At 38.0% G+C, this 24,129-nt stretch overlaps 1 protein-coding gene across 1 annotated transcript in view; it reads right to left on the reverse strand.

Moving 5' to 3' along the window:
- Positions 1–2,962: 2,962 nt before the first annotated feature.
- The window catches only part of chrna6 (cholinergic receptor, nicotinic, alpha 6), a 28,837-nt gene continuing 7,670 nt past the window's right edge, over positions 2,963–24,129 (reverse strand). Inside the window, exons 2-8 of the mRNA XM_032536417.1 lie at positions 18,994–19,133; positions 17,959–18,003; positions 14,491–14,600; positions 12,142–12,349; positions 10,150–10,761; positions 8,567–8,839; positions 2,963–4,508 (exon numbers count right to left, since the gene is read on the reverse strand). Coding sequence (XP_032392308.1) covers positions 4,383–4,508; positions 8,567–8,839; positions 10,150–10,761; positions 12,142–12,349; positions 14,491–14,600; positions 17,959–18,003; positions 18,994–19,133 — 1,514 coding nt within the window. The 3' untranslated portion in view covers positions 2,963–4,382. The remainder of the gene's footprint in view (positions 4,509–8,566; positions 8,840–10,149; positions 10,762–12,141; positions 12,350–14,490; positions 14,601–17,958; positions 18,004–18,993; positions 19,134–24,129) is intronic.

Raw genomic sequence — 24,129 nt, forward strand, 5'->3', positions numbered from 1 at the left:
AGAGCAGCAGAGCTACAGATAACACAATTTGGGGTCGTACATTTGTATTTTATTGCATCGCTAACATTTTGGACATCTAACACAATTTTCAACATTGAGAATTCCTCCCATTCATTTTATCAAATGTGCATTCTTATTCACCTTCTGCAAACTCTTCATCCTCTCATCATAAATCCTTTGCAGCATATAAAACCAATTGTGTGTATAAAAATCACCAGTCACACCAAACCAAGCTAAAGGTTGTTTTGCTTCATCCATTTGCAATACTTGGCTTTTCACAAAGTCCTATGATGTGATTGAATATGTCAGCATAGAAAGGCCATTTATGTAAATTTGGGTTACATATGATAATGTTTCCTATTAGGATTGAGCTTTGTTCCCTTCCGCAAATCCCATTGAAAAAAGAACATGAATCATCCCATACATGTCATTCCAATTCCATTTGACATCCCCATTTCATTTGACCTCCGTTACTAACAGCCTTCTATTATAGATGGCACTCTGTAGTACTGTGCAACGCTGCTCTATTAATATTTGTCATGTGTCTTCGGCCTTTATGTGTAGTTCTGAATTAAATCAGAAATGAAATTGCACACTTTTATACAAATTGGGAAATCACGCATGGATTGTTCAGGCCAGATGACTCAATATGTACGTCACAGTGTATAAAAAGCACCCTGCTTTTGTTAAACAGCATACACTTAGCTCTTGAATTATTCATGTGTTAAACCAATTTTCAAATCAAAAAGTTTTTTTTAATGGCAAGGGTTAGGGTTACAGGTTATGTTTTATATTGTCTCATCCAGTGCATGGAAGACTGTTCCAGATGCTTTCCATTTCCAGCCAGTTAGCCAGGCATACATTTGCCAAACCAACCACAACATTGTCATTCTTGAAGTCTTGGATATTCTCAGTCTCCATATTGGAAGATTAGAGCAACTGGCGATTCTCAGTGTTATATTTGAAATTGTCTGCATCTAGTTTACACTTTCACATCATCATGTACGCCGTTGGATTGCTATTTTAAAAATGATTTCTCTTGATTACACACACACACACACGCACGCACACTGTTGCATGATTACAAGCCTCAGGGGGGCAGTTAAGGATTTTCAGCTTTTTTTCTTCATCACCTCAAATGAAGCCATTAATCTCCTGTGTGATTGTATGAACCATAAGAGACATTTTGCATACTGAATATTTGTCTATTATACAGTAGGTATTTATGCAAGGAAGGCTGCTTTGTTTGATGCAGACTATTGTATTGTGATGAACAACACATTTAATTCAAGAGCACATCTGTTATTTGTATATGCAATGATTTTGGTTGGTTGACAAATTGAAAAAGCACTGAGTCTGTTCATATGGAATTTGCTTTGTGAAATGCATCATCCATATTCATGCTCTACACTGTAGTCAAAGATAAAGAATTGAACCCCATTGCTTGCAAACAATTAGTGAGAGCAAGACCACACTGGGTCCAGAAACACTGCTCTAACAGCCTTGTGCCACACAGTTATGTTAATGAGACAATATTACCGTAACTGTTTGAAAGCGGCTCAGCCAAAAACAGATCACAACTGTAGTATTTCTACAGAAATAGTATCCATATGAATTTAAAAATAAGAAAAACTATTTCGCTGTCGCTGTTAGCTGTCCCTGCTCTCTAGCACTGTTACAGTACTGCATCCCTGGCTGCAGCCTCTGGGCTACAGCCATGTTTCATGCTCCGATGGCACCATAATTTACCATAGAAGAGATTATCCAGTGAGTCAAACTGCCCTCTGATCTCTTCCAAGTCTGTGCATTTGTGTGTGTGCAGCCATGTCTCCCATGAATTCACGTTCATATACAACTATTCTGCGTTACAGATTTACGCTAGATTTTCAAAGCCAAAGCAGGAATTCAGTGCACACTTTGTGTTCACAAAGAAAGCATTTAACCCTTTTGTTGTCCTCCTGGGTTAAACGGGGTGTTATTTAGAATTGCACCTAATATTTGAGTTAAAAAAACAGAAATGATGAATTATTTTGACTAACAGTTGTGATCAGAGGAACAAAAGTGATCAGTTGTATTTGCAAAGAGCGTTGTATGGAATCCAATCCGTTTTTGTGGTAATTTGGTTAAAAAGAAACCCATATTTCAGATAGAGACATTTTTAAAGGGTTAGGACAACAGGAGGGTTAAAATAGCATGGTGGTGAATGATGCATATACTGTATGTGTTGCTTTAAAACGTCATTGTTTTATCACAATCTTTATATTATTATCAATCAAGAAGTTTACAGTTAAAAAAATGTAAACAAAAAAAATCATTTCTTTATGGTGTTGTGCATGAGGAGATTATGATGTCAATAAAGGAAAGCAGCTTCATCAAAATATGTATTGTTCCCTTAATTGAAACCAAGGGGCTCATAGCAAACCATAAGCCATGCCTCATACCAAAAGTACACAAACATATGTGGATGTCTCAGCCATTTGTATCTTTGGTATACTGTAAAATTGTAATTTTTAGATAAGCAGCGAGAGCTTAGAGATACTATAACATAGCACGTGTAGTCCAAATATTAATATTCTGAAACAAAATCCAGAAGTGCAACTGTAAATATAAATTGCATGTTCTAAAATATGCATAATCAAGAATAACGGACACAACTGACGCTCCACATGTACTCTACAGCCAGGAGATTGACCCTCTGATAGATATTTGTGATTGTGGAGCAATGTCACGCATAATAATGCATTTTATCTTAACACCCAAATTATGTCTGAATGACATAATAACACGTCTGAATTTGAATTGGGCTTTGCAACTGGAGGCATAATTATAGCTTTGGTGGCTGTTTTGTGCATAATGGCAACGGAAATAACAAAGCAATCTTGTGTCTGTGTTTATGGGCATGTAAAATGTTAATGTGTAATGTCCTTCACAAGGCAGTTATTGATTTCTTTTCAGTTTTGCATTTTTAAAACCTTTACAAGCTAATGCTGTTCACTTTATTTGAACAAATATTGCATTTATTTTAAGTTCAAAGTCAAAAGAAAGTCAAAAATCATTTTTACAAACACGTTTTCTCCCTTCAGCATGAGTTGTGCATTTCTTCATCATATAACCAAAAGATAACATAAAATTGAATAAATTAAGCAGTACTGTAATCAGACAACAACATTGGTGGTTAAAGCAGTTAAAGTGTCAGACATGAATGTTTCTAGTGTTACATGTTTGCTCTTAATTATAAACTTAATCAGAAAAACAAATAATTAAATTAATAGCCATTAAATTGGATGATAGAATCCACTCACGAATTAAAAGATCTAATGCTATTTTAGGAGCAACTAATCAAGTACCATTTAATCCAGTATTTACCAGGCTAACCAATTACCTCTTGGAACATTAATCAGAGAGAACATTTATAAACACATGGTTTCTAATTACAAAAAAAAAACGAAGAACAGCCTGCCCTTATTTGTAAGTTGTTATAAGTGCTGCCAAGTGTGCCAGAAATCAGAACTCTGATTGGAAATGACACAGAAAAGCAGTGAGCGCGATTGGCTCTGACAGTGGGCAGCTTGTTGAATCAGACCGGGGCGCGGGGATGACAGTCATCAGTCAGCTCAAGGAGTGGAGAGTTAACTGGCTGCTGCAGAATTGAGTTCAGAGCTGTAGAGAGTTTGTGTCAAGTCTACCGGATGTGGAAAGTTGCCAGTTCACTTACATATCTGTTGAATGTTAATTCTCAGGTTCCAGTCCTGAAGGACTACTGGATGTGCCAAGTTTTGATTCCAAGTCAAACTTACCTCTCGACATTATTGAATTAACACTACAAGGCTAAAACGCAGCGACGAAATATTTGGTTCAAATTTCAGTTACCTTACCGTTACCTTTTTGGGGTTTTTATTACGCAATAGAAATCAATTTAGTGAAGACAGCATGTAAAATTTAGAAGAAAAAAATAAACTAACCACAGCTTGCTGGCCAGACAACATGTTACACATACTGGCAAACCAAACAGATACATTATATTCTTGTTAGCTATGACTTACAACTAAGCAAAACAAAGTTTACTTTATTATTAAATGTTCGATTGGAACACACTTTGTCACATTATCCAACTGATATCCAGATACAGTAAAATAAGCAGAAATGAAGGCGTTATGTATCAGTTACGCAGTGTACCAGCCAATCTTAAAATATGAAACCCTTTTTCTCAACTTTACTGTTGCCGCTGTTCACTGCATTAGGCAAGAAGCAAAACCAGCACACCAAGTAGTGCTTTAGGACTTAAAACTCTGTATTCTGATTGGTCAACTGAGAACTGAGAGTTAGTCCCTTGTTCAGGATTGGTGGACACAGGGCAACAGTGAACCCTGATTGATTGTCAGTTAGGAGACAAAGCCACAAAGCGGCTGGAGGAAGAGGCCCACAGTACCCACAACGCACACGGTCACAAACACCCAAAGGAAGATTCTATCGATCACCATAGCAACGTACTTCCAGTCATCCTCCACCTGTGAGGGAGGGAGGGGACAAAACAACAAGTGTGAGAAGATAGAGGAAAGTGTCAGTGGTGGTGTCATTGTAAACCAACATAAAACTGATCCATGATTTAAACATGAGGAGATTTCTATGATAATCACATTCCAACCAAACCAAAATAAGCAAAAAGGCATTTTGACAAAGCTGATGGAGGCAGGAGTTTTACATATCAAAGGCTGCTTCTCCCCATTGGGAGATTTCACCCACTTTATTCATAACAGAGACAGAGAGGAGGGAGAGCTCTCGGCTCACATCTAAAATTATTTGGTTCTAACTTACACTATGGTTAACTTACAGAGCAGGTTAGGATCTGCACGAGAATCACAATACAGCTCCCCCGGGCCAGCGCCGCTGTGTTTTTGCATAAATAGCCTACATTATGTAACGACACGCTTGCTGTGTGTTTGCTTTCAATGAGCAACTGTAGGTTGCTCACTGAAAGTGAAGTTTAGAAACACTGAAATATTCTAATTCATATGTGACTTAATCCAAAAGTTGTCAACAACTGTTTTTCTTAAAATAGCAAAGCTCAAATTAGTCAAATGGGATTGGAATAAGACAGCACACAAGAAGCATTTTATTGTTGTTGTTCATGAATTCAAAAATACATTACATTAACTAGTGCTTTGCATTTTTTTTAACTTGGAAAGTGCCTGAACTACAGTATTAACAGGTCCAAAAAAACCTAAAAGAAGTGATATTATACTGTATATTTATATATATGAATTTGTATATCAATATATCTCAAAGGTTGTGAAAAAGTAATGTGTTAGTATTTTTAAAAAAGGTCATGTCAAAAAAACATGAAAAAAGTGATAAAAAAGACGTAATAAAGCATGTTGAAAAAAGACCATAGTATATAAAAATCATGAAAAACTCATAGTATAGCATGTTAAAAAAGTCATGAAAATTCATAGTATTGTATGTTGAAAAACGTCATGTTAAGGCAAAGTTTTACTACATAAAAAAAGTAATTAAAAAGTCATTGTATTTCTCTGTTCAGGATTAATAAAGTTATGAATACAGTATACAGTTATTACATTGTTATAAAGTTGTATGAATAACATGACTCCTTCTCGTCTAATTCTTATGTCAAAAAAGTCAAAGAATGATTTGTCGAAAAAAAGTCATGACAATGTCATAGTGTAGTATGTCAAAAAAAGTCATTAAATCATGGTAAAGTCATGACAATGTCATAGTGTAGTATGTCAAAAAAAGTCATTAAATCATGGTAAAGTCATGACAATGTCATAGTGTAGTATGTCAAAAAAAATCATTAAATCATGGTAAAGTATGTAAAAAATATCTTAGTATAGTATGTCAAAAAATGTAATGAAAAAGTTATAGTATGTCAAACAAAGTCATAAAAAGTCATAGAATAGTATGTCAAGAAATGTCATGAAAAAGTCATAGTATGTCGGGTAAAAAAACATGAAAAAGTCATAGTATACTATGTTGACAAAAGTAAAAAAGGTCATATTATAGTATGTTGAAAAGTCATAGTGTAGTATGTCGGAAAAAACATAAAAAAGTGATAAAAAGTCATGTATGTCGAAAAAGTTAGACATATGTATGTTGAAATTAGTCATACTATGGTATGGTGAAAAATGTCATAGAAAGTCAAAGTATAATAAGGCAAACGAGTCATAGTATAGTATGTCAAAAAAGTTATGAAAAGTCATGTTTGCCAAAAAAGATGATAGTGTAGCATAGTCAGAGTATGGCAAACAATGTCATGAATAAGTCATGGTATAGTATGTTGAATAAAATCATAGTATAGTATGATGAAAAAGGTCATGGTATAATATTTTAGAAAACGTATAGTATAGTAGTATAGTTGTACTATATAGATATAGTATGTTGGAAAAAAACACAAAAAATGTCATAATATACTGTCCTATGTCAAAAAAAGTCACAAAAAGTCTTACTAGAAATAGTCATAGTATAGTATGTATGAAAAAACAGGAAAAGTCATAGAATAGTAAAAAAAGTAATAGTATAGTTTGTCAGAAAATTTCATTGGATAGTCACAGTATAGTATGTCACAAAAAAGTCATGAAAAGGTCATAGGAAAGTCACAGTATAGTATGTCAAAAAATGTCATAGTATAGTTTGTCAAAAAAATACTTAAAAAGTCAAAGTATTGTACGTTCAAAAAAACATGAAAAATTCATATTATAGCATGACATAGTAATTGTATGTTTGGTGAAAAGTCATATTATGGTATGTCAAAGTAGGTCGTAGTACAGCATGTCAAATAAAGTCATGAAAAGTCATAGTGTAGTATGTCAAAAAAATTAAAAAAAAACTCAGATTATAGCATGTGGAAGAAATAATTGTATAGCATGTCAGGGAAAAAAGTTATAATATAGTATGTTGGAAAAAAACATAAAAATGTCACAGAATAGTATGTCGAATGAAGTCATAAAAAGTCATAGTATAGTATGTCGGAAAGAAACATGAAAATGTCATTGTATACCATGTCAAAACAAGTCATAAAAAAGTCATAGTATAATATGTCGAATGAAGTCATAAAAAGGCATTGTATAGTATTGAAAAAAACATGAAAAGTCATTGTATAGCTTTTCCAAAAAAGGCATAGTATTGTGTGTTGAAAAAGTCATAGGAATAGTCAAAAAAATCAAAGTATAATATGTTGCATAAAGTCATAAAAGGTCATAGTATACAATGTCGAAGAAAGTTATAGGAAAGTCATAGTATAGCATGTGAAATAAAGTCATTAAAATCTAAGTATAGTATGTTGGGAAAAAAGCATGACAATGTCACAGTATTCTATGTTGAAAAAAGTCACTCAAAAATTAATATGTAGTACATAGTATATCAAAAAAGTCATAGTATAGTATGTCAGAAAAAGACATGAAAACATATAGCATGTCGAAAAAAGTCATAGGAAAGTCTTAGTATAGTATGTCAAAAAAATGCCATGAAAAAGTAATAGTATAGTATGTTGAGTAAAGTCATAAAATGTCACAATACGCTACGTCAAAAAAGTCATAAAAGACTCATACTAAACTATGTCAAAAAGTCATGTTATACAATGTCGGAAAAAAATGTCATAGTATTGCATGTCAAAAAAGTCATAGTATTGTATGTTTAAAAATCATAGGATGGTGATGGAATAGTGTGTCGAAAAAAGAAACAAAAAAGACAAGGCCGTAGTATAGTTTGACCAAAGAAGTAATATTATATATAGTATAAATGTCGTAAAAAAGTTACAGTATAGTATGTAAAAAAAAGTCATAAAGAGCCTTAGTATAGTTTGACCAAAGAAGTAATGTTATAGAATTTCAAAGTAGGTCATAGCCTGAAAAAAAGATAAAAATGTCAAAGTAGTGTATGTCGAAAAAGTCATAGTATAGTATTTAAAACATATTAAAATGTCATAATAAAGCATGTTAAAAAGTTATTAGTATAGTATGTCTGATAACGTCAAAAAGGTCCTTGTATAATATGTCGAAAAAGTCATAAAAAGTAATTGTACAGCATGTCAAAAAAGTCATAAAAAGGTAATTGTATAGTTTGTTGAATTAAAGTCATGAAGAGCCATGCCGGTTATTATCAAGTCATATGTCGTATGTCAAACTAGGTCGTGGTGTAGTATGTTCGACAAAAGTCATTAAAAAGTCAAAGAATAGTTTGTCCAAAAATGTCTAAAAGGGGACAATGTGCGAGCGGTAAAACAGGTGGTGAACAAGCCAATAGTTTAACCAGATCATCTCAACCAATAATAGAGCATTATTTCATTTAATTCACTCTTCTTTTCCTTTTTTTCTGCTCTTCATCTGCTCTATCTCTGTCTAATGGAGGCTTTTACTTTAAATCCACAGTAGGAACCTGACACAAGATAACAACCACAAATGGCCGTCTTGATATGTATCTTTGCATGTTTGTTGGAGGACTTTCTAACACCAGCGGCTATTGATGATAAGCCTGTGTTGCGTTTTATTTATATTCAACTTTTATTGCCAATCAGAGGGATTAAAATGCAGTGAAAAGAACGACAACTCACCTCTTTGGCCTTGTTGCGACTCCTCATGTTCTCAGCGATGTACTTGACGCTCTCAATGGCCTGTTTGATTTCAGGTGAGACCACAGAAAAGGCCACCACCGTGTTGATGCTCTGCGGACTCAGCTGACGTGTAATTTTCCCCATGTCCGGTGTCTCTGGGGTCTCCTTCCCATTCTGGCAGGGGCAAGGGCCTTTCTTCCCGGCGCAGCCCTCCACAGACGAGAACTTACTGTCCCCGAACTCCAGACAGTTGAGGGAGCCTCCGCCCACCTGCTGGAGATCCCAACCAGAGTTCGGATTAAGTGTTGCATCTGCTTCAACTCAAAGTTCTCAAGTAATAATTGTGTTTCCTCTGACCTCTGTGTGTCGATCATAATAACTTTTTTGGATCATATTGAATTTGGATCAACTAAGAATTTTGTTTTAGTAGATTCACTTGGCAGTTATTAGATTAGATTAGATTAGATTAGACTTTATTCATCCCACAACGGGGAAATATTGTTATTACAGCAGCAGCACTTTCTTCAATAACAGCAAAAAAACACAATGATGATATGGTAGAAAGTAAGCAAAAGGGCGTCAAATAAAGGAAATTTAAAGTGCGGTTGCCATGATATAAGAAACAATTTTGCGGTGTAAGTGACATTAAAATTAAGTTGAATGTGTAATTAGAGTAACAAAGCAAGAGTCGGTAGCATAATATAAATTATATTAACCTGGGACCATAAATTATGGCAGTTATAAATGATGGCAGTTATGGCAAGAAGTTAGAAGCTATACTCCAAATTATTTTAGAAGTGCACTCAAAGATGGAAGACTGACAGAAGTACGTTGAGTATTACGTAGGGAACTGTTCAGTTCCTTCCCCTTGCTGTTCTTCTCTGCCATAACTGCCGGATATTTAGGAAAAATCAATAACAACTTTGATGATTCCCTGTCCCACAGCTGAAACACACTTGATTACATTGTAGACATTGTAGACAGTCTATCGAGTTGTCCTTTAGCGCTGCAGCTGCAGGGTCAAGCCAAAGCCCACCTTTTTTTTGCACATTTTGAAGTACACATAAGAAAAATAAAGGTGTATGGAAATATATACTATCTATACTGCCAATTTCAACTCCTTAATTCGCTCCAGTCCAGTTGATAAAAAATGCAATGAAAATGCACTAGACTACTAACTACTAGACCTGTTGGGTCCTTGTAAATTCTGGAATGTGGTCTAGACCTGCTCTATCTGTAAAGTGTCTCGAGATAACTCTTGTTATGAATTGATACTATAAATCCAATTGAATTGAAATTGAAAAATTGAATTGAAAATGTTATTTTTGCAACATTTTAAAGGTTTAGACAAATATTTATGCTGACACAAGAACTTGATTTAAATCCAGGTAAAGTGACTTAAGAAATGTAGATGTTAAAATTGTAATGGATTCTCAATGGGCCGGTTTACTTGGCCTCTAGTTCCAGCCCAGTGTAGCCACATCAAGGTCTTTGTGTTGTTTATGTGACGGGTCCATACATGACACATGGGTCAGAGTCTAAAAGCTCAAGTGGACTAGATTTTAAGGATGGGGACACCTTACCTGCATCAAGCTATTCTTTCTTTTCTTCCCTCCTTTCCCTCCTCCGCCTCCTCCTCCCCCTCCAGCTCCTCCTGCCTCCCCACTGCTGTCCAACCCCCCAGCCTTGCTGTCTTCATCGATCGGTCTCCGCATCAGCATAATCCTCGGCAGCACTCTGAGAAACACGGAGCGCACCCAATCCGGCATGGTGTGGGTCATTGGCGTGCGGTAGTGCACGTTTAGCACGAACACAGTGATGACGATGCTGAGCGTGACGAAGATCATTGTGAAGAGCAGATACTCTCCAATGAGCGGGATGACCAGCGACGTGGAGGGGATGGTCTCGGTGATAACGAGCAGGAACACAGTGAGGGAGAGCAGGACGGAGATACAGAGCGTGACCTTCTCTCCACAGTCAGACGGGAGATAGAAAACCAGCACTGTTAGGAAAGAGATGAGGAGGCAGGGGATGATGAGGTTGATTGTGTAGAAGAGCGGCAAGCGCCGGATGTAGAAGGAGTAGGTGATGTCTGGGTAGATCTCCTCACAGCAGTTGTATTTGATGTCATGCTTGTAGCCTGGAGCGTCAATGATTTCCCACTCGCCACTCTCCCAGAAATCTTTCAGGTTCACCTAGGTGATGGATAAAGATCCTAAAATCAAATCAATGCAATGATTTACCATCAGAACACCATTCAGGCTCAACTTACCATTCTTAAAAGGCTCCTGTATGGTACCATGAGCCTAGTACCACACATACCAGGCTCATGGTTTTGGTTCTTACAGTTGTCTTCCTGATGAATGTGGATTTTTAAGAATAGAATAGAATAGAATGCCTTTATTGTCATTATACACAAGTACACGGTACTTGTGCAACGAGATTAAAGCAATCCCTTTGCAGTGTTGACACAAAAAAAATATAAGAATATAACAGTATAAAATATCAAAAATATAAAGTCAAAGATATAAAGTGTATATATATATATATATATATATATATATATATATATATATATATATATATATATATATATATAAAGTGAATGTGCCAAACAAATGAAAACTGATTTTCACCTGTTTCACGTCCACATGCACCCAACATACTGTGAGTTGCTGCAAGAAGACGCTGATCATTGTGGTTTACAGTAAATACGTCCGTCTCGTGATGTTTACAGATCTTACAGAAAATCTTACAGTCATAGGACAAAAGAAAAAAAATAGGAGAAAATGCAAATGCAGCCACTGATTATCCACCAAAGTCCCTCTGGGCAAGCATAAACAAAATGGTTAAACTACAGCATGGGCATGTTCCAAATATTATAAAATTCAAATTTCATCTTTACATTTTTCTAACTGGAATTATATTCTAAACACACATTGATAAAAGATGTTTAAAGCTACAGTTTATAGTCACTACATCCAACGAGTATTACATAAATCAGATGATCTATAAAAACAAAATCACCTTCCTCTGCCTACTCCTGGTGCTTTTTATGGCATAAAGAAAATAACTATTCAGAGCCCTGAATGCTGAACGGTTTTATTTTAGAAATACACTGCCTAGTTTAACATCATGGTCCTGAGTCCATGAGCCAGGCGGACTCATTTACATAAAGTTGAGGTCTATTTAACTTTAAGACACGGTCACATGCACAAATGCAGGCGATCGCATTTAGAGACCATACTGGAGGGTTAGATGCAGCAACATTTAACATCTCCTATGTCTTGAAAGTTTACCAAAATTGAACTCATGCCAATATGCAAGTGTGCAAATGCAAAACCACCGCAACCCCCCTTCGAATGCAATGATCCCACCATGCACCGCGTGACTGCTTCTCCTGCTCTCCATAGGAAATTACAGTAATAGAAAGTGTTGAGATGCCCTCTGTTGCTGGATCTAGTGGAAAGCCGCATTAGCCGATGACCGTAAGCAGTGCTTTACTAGTAGGTAGGACAGAGAGAAAACCAATGAAATAGATAAGAAGTTGATAGTTACGCCAGACAAACACTTACCTTAGACCCAATAAGTACCAGGTCAATCTTGGCTTTATCATAAGTCCAGGAGCCAAACTTCATGGAGCAGTTCTGATAGTCGAAGGGGAAATAGGTGATGTCCATGGGGCAAGAAGATTTAAAAATGGCTGGAGGAACCCAGGTGATGGTACCATCAAACTTCAGCAGAGCCTTGGTCTTATCCTCCACCAGAAAATCACCTACAGCACTGCATGTGATGTGTGTGTGTGTAATCACGCAGAAGTAGTCACATGTGAGAGAGGATATGAGGATATATGGGTTTGAATAGGACACCAAGGTTAGACGGAGGCAGAGACGTCGAACAATGAGAGGAGATGAAAGGAGAAAATGAAATCAAAGAACACAAAAGAGGTTAGAAGATAAAAAGGTGAGGCTATGGAGGTAATAAAGAGAGAATCAGGATTAAAAGACAGACGACAATGAAGCTGCATTATGCCTTATTGTGAATCCAAAATTGCCTTTGATTAACCACATGAGTCACCATCGTAAGTAGAAAAAAATTAATTAGGCCACAATTAGGTAAATGAAAATGGAAAGGCTCAGCGCAGCACATACTGAGCCTGAAAAATATACTATTGAATTGGCACATTTAAGTCTAATTACAGTACAGTCTGTTGCACAGTGCAGCAGATGAAGGTATAAAACACATTTGGGCTTCATGGAATTTGGACATTAATGTAAGATATATAATGTTGATGACACATGTTCGCATGCTGAAATGATAAAATAGGAATACATTTTGTTTTTGTCGGTGCCATCCACATTTTGCCATATGACCAGAGGTGGAACGAGTTACATTTACTCCGTTACATTTACTTGAGTACGTTTTTGAAAAAATTGTACTTCTAGGAGTAGTTTTAAATCACTATACTTTTACTTTTACTTGAGTAGATTAGTGAAGAAGAAACTGTACTCTTACTCCGCTACATTAGGCTACAAGGAGCTCGTTACTTTTCTTTTTACCTCTACGCGTCAGTGTTTTTACCCAAGCATACGTCTCATTTTAATGTTTTATTTTGAAAAAGAGAGAGAGAGAGACTTCCGCTGAAGGCTCTACCACGTGACTGTGTTCCACCAATCAAACGTCGTTGTGCAGTCTCGTGACCATACTCGATCTCAGCGCTGGGACAGGTTAGCTTTACGGTCGTGGCAAATCAAATGTCAGAATCAATCAACGCAGACCAGGAGGAACCCCCCCCTCATAGTGAAAGCATGGTTACCTTTTAGGAAAAGTGCAAAACAGCAGCTACGTACATGTGAGCGTTCAAAAACTCAACATCTAACTTGAGGATGTTTTGTCTTTTAGGTTACATACAGTATGATTTACACATGCAGTATCCATCCAAATTTGATGTGACAAGTCTCTTCACTTAAGCTATTTTGTAATTAATTAATTAATTTGTACTTATTTCATTAATTGGATGAACTATAATTTGCCTAAAGATGATTATTTTGTATTTTTGTCGGTCTGATTGATGCTTGTGTTAAGAAATAAATCAGACGTTACTCAACACTTACTCACTACTTGAGTAGTTTTTTCATTAAGCACTTTTTTACTTTTACTCAAGTAATTATTTGGATGACTACTTTTACTTTTACTTGAGTCATATTATTCTAAAGTAACATTTTTGGCTACTCTACCCACCTCTGCATATGACTGTCGTAAAATGATTCACATGACCTTTCATCTCTACAGATAAGCTCTAGTTAGGTTTAAAGAAACTAAAACTATGTGGTTAAATAAGCACTTCTTTTGAATTGTTCTAAGTTTTGCAGTTGCCTATATACACATGTGCAGACTCACAGCAGCATTAGCATTAATTTGGAGTTGTGTTTTTGGTAACTCGATGACTGTTCCCTTTTGTTTTAGCTTTGTTTTGGTCTCCACCCAAGTCTGAGAAGAGATGTATTGCTCTTTAGCTGCTAAATGCTCCATTATGTTCACCAGCTAGGCGCTAATTGTGTCTGTGTGCTATATGGTGCTGAATAAGTGGCGTGCAACCAATTTATCAGTGGTAAAAGTGGACCAAAAAATAAAGTTATGGGCCATGAAAAAACATAGAGCTGAAAGAAGCTAAAACTCTGTAGAGCTGATGGGAACTGCATGTGGGTGACAATTCTTTGTGGGTTCATCACTATGAACAACGCGCCTCACATTTGACCCATTGCTAATATTAAAAAAGAAATGAGTTTAGAGTTTAGAATTGGCAATGGTTGCAACAGGGCATCTGTCAGGAAAATAAATTGGATTTTGAACAAACAACCAACTAACTACACAGTTAACAAGCTAAAAATGAATGATGATGGCTATGATGGTGACAGTCTCACTTGTTGTAGAGTACAATGTCGGGTCTCCAGATCTTGTTCGATGGAACTCTAATGAACTCAATTCCGTCAAATTCCGCCGGCATCCATCGCAGCTTGTAGTCGTTCCAAATCTGAGAGAGCAGAGAAAAACATCACGAGCAAATTAGGGACTCAACCATCTGTTTTGTGTTTTTTGTTTTGTGCATTGCAGACAGTATTAGTCACTGGAGACATTCGCCTTTGTGGAAATATTTTGAAATACATATGTATACTGCAGGCAGAACTTCCTTTGATGTTTTACAGTAGAACCAAATAAGGATAAAAAAATAAAAATAAAAAGCAAACATGGATTTTATTGATGCCGTTCCTCATAGAATTATAAAGCCTCAGTAAGCAGATGATAAAAAAAAATTGAAAATACATCTGAATAAAGAGCAGTTGGGAGAGGAGGGGAGTTTATGAGTAAATAGCTCAGACAGAACACTGACTGCGTTCACTTGCTGTCAACATACCTGCGGGTAACATTTCATGAGCCGTAGATCCATTAGTCTTGGCTATTTGCATGCCACTCAAGATGAATTCATTCATTAGCAAGGCAAATTAATATCCAGCTATGACCTGCGAGCTGTTTAATTACCCACGTCATGCTACATTGGCTTTTTCATTTATTCATCCAGGGTGTTTACAATGTGGTTCGCTGGCGATGTAATTCCTGATATGTGGAGACGTATGGCTTATTGTTTACCTCATATAGATGATTCTACATTTACTTTCTTATGTAAAGGTAAAAAGGCTTTTGTACTTGTTATTTCTTTATTTGCTAAAGGTTAGTCTGACTGTTTTCCAAACATTTGTGAATTTTCACTGCATGCAATGCATTGTTTTTTGTTGTTCCATTACTGTACGTAGATGTTGATTTAGGTGCATCATCTTAAATCCATTATTTTTTGCCTCTCTCATTTATAAATAGTGAAATGAGTTGTACTTTATTTTTTTGAGATACTGAGAAGAGGGTCTGATTCGATAGCTTGTGTCTGAATCTCAGTACCAGAGCCACCAATCAAGTGTTGATCCTACCCCCAGAGGTAGCTTAACAAGGAAGTGTCAACCTGAAACACATAGGCAATGAAATTAAACATAAGAATGACACTAGGTATTGAGTAAAGGGGCTCTAAGCAATGTCACACGTGTTTTAGTCTACATTTGTTGTGCAGCAAACATCTCCTCACTATCTGCTAGCTGTCTGTCCCCAGAACACACTGTAAAAAGCATCTCCTTACTATCTGCTAGCTGCCTGTCCCCAGAACACACTGTAAAAAACATCTCCTCACTATCTGCTAGCTGCCTGTCCCCAGAACACACTGTAAAAACATCTCCTCACTATCTGCTAGCTGCCTGTCCCCTGAACACACTGTAAAAACATCTCCTCACTATCTGCTAGCTGCCTGTCCCCTGAACACACTGTAAAAACATCTCCTCACTATCTGCTAGCTGCCTGTCCCCAGAACACACTGTAAAGAAAAACTCTCCTCACTAGCTGCTAGCTGCCTGTCCCCAGAACACACTGTAAAAAACATCTCCTCACTACCTGCTAGCTTCCTGTCCCCGGAACACACTGTAAAAGAAAAACTCTCCTCACTAGCTGCTAGCTGCCTGTCCCCAGAACACACTGTAAAAAACATCTCCTCACTATCTGCTAGCTGCCTGTCCCCAGAACACACGGTAAAAAAACATCTTCTCACTATCTGCTAGCTGCCTGTCCCCTGAACACACTGTAAAAACATCTCCTCACTATCTGCTAGCTGCCTTTCCCCAGAACACACTGTAAAGAAAAACTCTCCTCACTATCTGCTAGCTGTCTGTCCCCAGAACACACTGTAAAAACATCTCCTCACTACCTGCTAGTTGCCTGTCCCCAGAACACACTGTAAAAAAACCTCTCCTCACTATCTGCTAGCTGCTTGTGCCCTGAACGCACTAAAAAAAACATATCTTCACTATCTGCTAGCTGCCTGTCCCCAGAACACACTGTAAAAACATCTCCGCACTATCTGCTAGCTGCCTGTCCCCAGAACACACTGTAAAACATCTCCTCACTATCTGCTAGCTGCCTTTCTCCATAACACACTGTAAAAAAAAACACGGTCTCTGTAGACAGCCCAGGGTCTACAAACGGCAACCAGAACAAACTGCCCACCTGCACCAGGAGCATACACAAACAGTGTTCCAGCGTCGGGGCCGGGGCCAAATTCTCTGGGCGGGCAAAGCAGAGAAAGTTACACCTATCACCATTTCCAGCCACTGGGGGACCATAGGCAGGCCGGGGGAATGCAAATTAATGTTTAAAAAACCTCATAAAGTGGCATGTTCATGCCATGGGACCTTTGTGAAACACTTTGTGCTGCTACGGAAGGAATCCCCTGCAGAGCTACTGCAGAGCAGAGGCAAGAAATTCATCAAGGGAGGGGGGGGCTTTCTAAAACGGCGAACACTGTAAACCCACTGGCTGCAATTCAAAGTCTTCATCAGTGACTTTGGTCTTAACACAGCTTCTCATTAGTGATGCCTTGTTATAAATAAACAGCTCAGCCATTACAAATAAGATCAGCCTATACAGGCCTTTCAATGCATTTTAATTCGAGCTCATAAATCACTGTATCATCTTATCCACCGTTGAATCCCATCAGCATCCAACAGCTGTTTGGCCACAATTAGTCAATGATTTAAAAGGGCAATGTTTATAAGGTTTATTATAAATTGCAGCTTAAATTATTGTTTTTTTCAAAGAGAAATACAGATTCGGAACAGCGAGAAAGAAGGAAAATAACTAAAAGGTATCAGTTAAGTAGCAGTTTGGAGGACAGAGACAAAATGTGTTGTTTGGGAGAATAGCTGGCTGTGGGAGGTGAAGAGTTTGGGGAGTATAGATCTGCTTAGAGACAAAGCGTGACTACCCATAACGCCAACAGTGATCACTACCTCTTTGCATTCAAATGTCTACCGGCGATATCTGTGTTTTCTTGTCCCCTCTCCTTTACTTTTACTGTGTTAAACACATAGCAATATAATGAGAGTAGAAAGAACATTCCCACTCAAATCAACATAGCAGAGCGGCGGCCATTTTATGTGTACTGTTGCAACTTTAACCATTGTAGTGGGATGACTCATTTTGTTTTCTGTGGTCAACGCACACTGTGGAGCACCAGTTCCTTTTGAACTTTTCAATCTATTGCTGTGTAACATTTCAGTAAGATGTGACATTTACACACAGGCACAGACACACACACACACACACACACACACAGGTAGAGAGAGGAACATAGTGTGACAACCCATATTGATGTCTGCTTAGTATTTATAGATGTATGCTAACAAACATGACACGTCTTGTGTCTTGACTCAACTCTTTCTTTGGAGACAGAACAATAGTTAATTTGCGTGTGTGTGTGTGTGTGAGGGTGTATGTGTGTGTTTGTGTGTGTTACTTACATGTCTGAGCCATAGGTTTGTTTCCATGATCTGATTCACCTCATCCTGCAAAGACATGGAGAATAAAGCAATTGATAGAAAGCAGAACTGTGTGCATGCGTGCGTGTTGCTCGTACAGCGGCTGAAATAACTACAACCAAAGTGCACGCCGTGTAGAGGAAAAATACGGCTAGAAATCAAAATTCACAGCAAATTGAAAGGAAATGGAATTTGTTCTCTAATCTTGGTCCTTCAGGGCTGGAGTTGATTGACTGAAAAGGTCGACTGTGAGTCAGTTAATAATAGATAGAGAGGTAAAGATGTCACTTTGTATTAACCGTGTACAGTTTATTTGCAGTACTGTGATTCTCAGAAATCTGCATCAACTGCATAGAAAAATACATCAGCCTCATCCACTTTATACATGCAGATATGTAAATAGTGTACCAACATCCATGCATGCACAACCACAGACCTTTAGATAAATCTCACCTTGCTCACTACAGCTACATATTAGTCCAGTCTGAAAAAAACGCTCCTGCAGGCAGTTCTCTCTTAATCTGAGGATTTCTATTCAGAGCTGAAAACCTCTTTTCACCAGGGGATGTGCTGCAACCCCTCCTCACACCGAGCCGCATTAAACGTAACATTGCCAAAGCAAAACAGCAGTGTATAACAACACAGTGTGACATTTTCGGGATCCGTGAAATTGAAGAGACTAAATAAAGACTGTATTTACTTTCTGCTTTTCACTTCCCTCGTTCCGCAGCTTATCTTTTGCCTTTTCTGTGTGAAAGGTAGGAAATGTGATCAAGATGCTCGCTGGAAAAAGTCTCTCAATTCCCACAGACTCTCAAATACCCGTAGAGAGGATGCAATTAGTGAAACGACATTTTAGTAACATTCACACACTTCTAAAAACAAGACTTAAAGAAAAGTATGAAATGAATATCTAAAGGTGCTTTGAACACCTTTGACATCATGTTGAGTCTTTACAAGCTTTGTTTGGGAAATTAGAACACAGTGTGTGTCTGTGTGTTTGGGTGTTTAACTTACAACTTTGACCAGCTGCGAGATGGAGACCTCGAACTCCACAGTGACGGGGTCAGACACATTCTCCACTGGTCTGATGAACTGGTTATATCTTCTGAACAGTTTCCTGAAGAGCCGGTCCTCTGCCTTGGATGAAAAGCAGTCTGGACAGACAGAAAGGCAGCAGAGATGAAGAGAGAGAGAGAGAGAGAGAGAGAGAGATCAGTAACTGGATGAGTGAATGTGAAGACAAAGAGAGGAAGAGAATGCAACCAATTCAGTAGAAATCTAATTGTTTCTAAGAAGTCATTCTTATACTGGCAGTGCTGATCAATCGCAGAACTGTGAGATAAATAGACATTAACCTCTTCCAGTTTTGTTATCATTTTGTTCATTAGATGCATTTTGGGGGTATATTTTGGTTTTAAAAATGTTGTTTTTGTCTTGCAATATGACGATTGTTTAACCTTCATGTTGTCCTTGAGTCAAATTGACCCGTTTTCAGTTAATTTTCTTTTTTCCTTTGTCACAAAAAATGGGCCACCGAAATAAGAAATAAAATTAAAAATATCAAAAAACTTTGGAAAAAACACCAAAAACATAACAAAAAGGCACCCACAACATTGAAAAAGTGACACAAATGTTGGAAAAAGCGATAATAATGTTGAAAAAAAGTGACCATTGTTGACGGGAAGACAACACAAGGGTTAAGATAAATAAAAAAATGAAATGAAATGAAATGAAATGAAATGTGTCTTTTGATTGAGTAGATGAATTGTTTATGAAATTTGATGAATCGTCCATAAGGATTATTGGTCCTCTGCTCAGATCATCAGTCCTTTAGGATTATTGGATCACTGCTTCATTTCAGGCCAAGTCATTGGCATTACTGGAAACCATTGGAACTCACCTAACCCCACCACTGCTGCATAGAAGTGTCCCTTTAAAAGCCCCAAGGGTAATGCTGCCTGCTTATTTAGATAGCGTTACGGGCAAGTGGTATATTACCATATCCAAGATATCCCAGAAAAGAACTTAATTTCAAATAGAAAAAACTAAAGGAGATAAATCCCTTGAGATAACATGATTTACCAGAATACAGGTATGTGTTTTGTTGGACTGCTGTTTAAGTGCTGGAAACATAACCAGAATGCAATGGGCATTATTTATTAGTTATCCAGAGTAGGATAGCCTGAGGCACAATATCAGCATGTCCATCAAGTTGAAACTGCCCAGCAAGTTATTTTAACTTAGTGCAGACTGTAACAGGAGACAGGAGAGGAGGAACTGAGTTGCAAGAAGAGCTGCTGGTTCTGGAAGTGTTTTTCCCCATTCTGTATTCCCATTTATTTTCCTTTAATCCAAACCTATGGTAGAATGTATAGAAACACCATGTTGTGGTAAGATGGGATAAGGGGAAAACTTAGGTATCTTCAGGTCACTCAGGGCTAAGAATATCTAAGAAGATCTAAGAAGTTCGGCCATGCTGCTTCATGATAGGTGGATGTTCTATTCCTGGACAATCTCCGTTGGCGTGAAAACGGTAAAAGGGCCTCACGCACACCCGTAGCCTACTTCCAGGAGAGAGATAGACTGAACTTGAAAAACAACCACATTTGGGTGAGCATCTGTGTTTGCATAACTCAAACTGAACAGCTTCAGCAGGAGATATATGCCTCTTGGAAATGACACTCAGAGTTGGGATGGCACTCGTGTGTGACACATCCATAGTTAAGCTGCTCCTGAGGTTTTCCATAACAATAAAACTCAGAAATATTGCACTCTCCTGGCTTATGCAACAATGGTATAGGTTTATATCATCATGTGAATCCGAACTGTGCCAAATTCAAATGACTTTCCGACGTACCATAAGGGATTTACAGGAAAAGGTATTACTGTTTTATTGGTTTCAGCTGAGAGATGTTCACTCTCCTAACATGGCAACAGAGTTTTATAACAGACAACGGTCATTTTCTGCATTTTCTAACAGCGGGTCAGTTTTAAATATGATGTGACACTTACTGTGCTCTGCTGTTTCGTCGAGTACTACCCGTGCCGGGTGCAGTATACAATCAGATAGCGGTTGCTCTTGATAATGGGAAAAAAAGAAATTGTTGACTGACTTCTTTAAAGAAACAACATGAGTCTGTCTATTTCTGAGAAAGAAGCTGCCCAAGGAGCATTTGGTAACTCCACAATCCTGTGATCTGTTGTATCAAACCACCCTTTGCCAAAATGACAGGAAGACGGATTATATCTCCAACCTGGCCTGGGAACGCCTCGGGACCCCCAAGTCAGAGCTGGTTGATGTGGCTCAGGAAAGGGAAGTTTGGGGTCTCCTGCTGGAGCTGCTCCCCCCCGCGACCCGATACCGGAGAAGCGGACAAAGATGGATGGATGGATGGATGGATAAAAAAGTTGACCCTCGTGTTGTCTTCCCGTAGACCAACATTTAGTTTTTATTGGTCAAAATTTTAAGTTAAAACCTCCTTTAGGCAATTTTGTCACTTTTCCCGAAGTTCTTTGTCGATTTTCTTTGACATTTCTGTTGTTTTTTTGAAGTTTTTGAAGCTTTTGCCGACATTTCTTGTCACTTTTTGACGTTTTCTAACTTTTCCTGAAGATCTTTCTCACTTTTTACAATGTCTTTGTCGATTATTTCTGCAATTTGATTGAAGGAAACCCAAACTTCTGATTTAGAAACCTTTTTAAAATGGGTGAAATATGACCCCGAGGACAACAGGAGGGTTAAACAGCACACTTTACCAACATGCACCAGTAGTTGTAGGTTTGGGCAAGCCACAGATGCTTTCTAAGTAAACCATATCAAAGTGACTTAAAAGTTCCCCACACTTCTAGTTGGCTGCCTTGAGGCAAACTGAGTCACAGCAGTTATCACGCAGCGCCGTTTGTGAAGGTAGTCACCTACTCTTCCTGCCTCGAGACCCCGAGTGCTCCTAGAGGTATCACGCAGAAACCCTGCTCACTATCCTCCACCCTCTATAAATATCTAGATCAATACCACATTTTTCTCTGCTGGGCAGCTCTCAGAGTGGTTGGACGGAGGACAGGGTGCAGGAGGGAGCTGGATTGGCGAGGGAACACACAAAATGGATAAAGAAAGCAATAAAGAAAAAAGAAACAAACCAAGTAAAGAACCAACATAGAGAACTTTGCAGTGCCTACTTGTGTCAACTTAAATACATCAGCAGATTTTGCCTTGAGGTTCCCTAAACTCTTTTTTAAATATTTTTCTTCACCAGACAAACTGAGTTATGGGATAGATGAGAGGAACGTCTTTTAATTAAAATGGACTTCTTTGGGGAAAAGGCCTTGAAATCCTAATGATGAAAGACTGCTGACCCTATTACATCAAGATCCCTTTCTCAAAGGCAAGAAATAACTATGTTCATGCTGACAACAATGACACCAGAAACCCAGCTGGTGCTGAACTCCTTGTGGCAGCCCTTTGGAGAGAATGACAAGAGGAATAAAAACCCAGCAAGACAGAGAGAAGAGAGGAGAGGAGAGGAGAGGAGAGAAAGCAAAGCATTCTTAAGATGTCACTCAGAAGATAACGAGAACTTCATAGCCTTCTGTCTGGTAGCTGCCTAGCATGTGCTAATGCTATGCTAATAGGGAGCATGATACCCAACACTTTGCATCTGATCTATGTTTGGCAAAAACAAAATATTCCTTAGACATTGCAGACAGTTGCATTTTTCAACAAGTACAAGAAATGGACTCAAATAGAAGACAATGGAAGAGAGGAAGAAAGGATGGAAGAACGGATGGAAGAAAGAAAGGTGATTTTAATTAGAAGATAAAAGAAAAGCAGTTGAGACATGAGTTGGACTAAAATGGACTGTCATGGTGCTTCATCTGCATACTTGTCGGTATAATTACAAAGGCAGAGCTGCTAAACCACTGACTAAACCAGCTCTTTGATCAAAACAGGATTCTACACTCTCACACACACACACACACACACACACACACACACACACGTGTGCACACACACATTCACACATTTAACATGGTCAGATGCATTTCACTGTTGAGAATCATAAAAGAACCAATTATGACAGGAAATGAGCCACAGGTTCTACCCACTTTCATCTCTGAACATTTTCTCTCTCTCTCTCTCTCTCTCTCTCTCTCTCTCTATCATGCTAGGACTAGCATGTCACGTGGCAAAAAGGTGAAAAATCAAGGGATGAAAAATAATGTACTTAATCGAAAGTATATGGAAGTCAAGAGTACTAGTGAAAAATGTGTTTTGTGATGCATAAATAAGCCCAACATGTACAACTGTGAAATTTAGAAATTCACCAATTAATGAATCATGATCACAAATGCATATCTATTACCACCAAATAAGCATGACATTTTGGCTTTTCAACTGACATGTGGCACCCACATGGCGTACGTCCAATCACAGCTTAGCAACTTAGACAGGCTGCCAAGTATTGGCTTTTCCAACATGTTGAAGCGGTGTACATGACGCTGTGGTAAGTCAGGTGTTCTGCGTTCAAGTAGTGGCGTCTTGAATTGCTTAAACAGTGTTCTTATCTGCTGCAATGTGAGCTGTAATCGCTGGCATGTCTGGCTAAATAGCGTACGACATACAGCATTAGCATGCTAGCGCTACGTCCAAGGCAAAAGACCATATCATTGACACGCTAGTGTTAATATTAATTCATGGGATGCATCCACTGTGTAATGGTTCTCTAAAGTGGGTGTTATTAGGATTAGTGAGTCAATGTTATTAGCCAGCTAGCATGAGTTGATCAATTTTATCAGCGACAGAGACACGTTTCTCACAGCATGGATCGGATTGATCAAATTTGGCCATAGTTCATTGGTTATAGTAAAATTATACTCCCCGGGTACATTTCTGAGATCTAAGTACATGTCAACATCCCCAAAGGGATGTCAGTCGGGGCAAGGAACACACGCAGTCACACCAGAGTTCTTTTTTACAGCTGTCATTTTGACTTGACATAGTAGGAAAAAGCCCAGGTGTTACATTAAGTGTCCCAGTAAGCTCAGGCAGTGTGACACGCACACACAGGACTCGGAAACTCGAGCAGTTAAATGGAATCCAGCCCTCCTTATTTTATTACATACACTTGTGATTTTCCTACTGTGACAACATGT

Source organism: Etheostoma spectabile, chromosome 2 (assembly GCF_008692095.1).
Source record: "Etheostoma spectabile isolate EspeVRDwgs_2016 chromosome 2, UIUC_Espe_1.0, whole genome shotgun sequence".
NCBI lineage: Eukaryota > Metazoa > Chordata > Actinopteri > Perciformes > Percidae > Etheostoma > Etheostoma spectabile.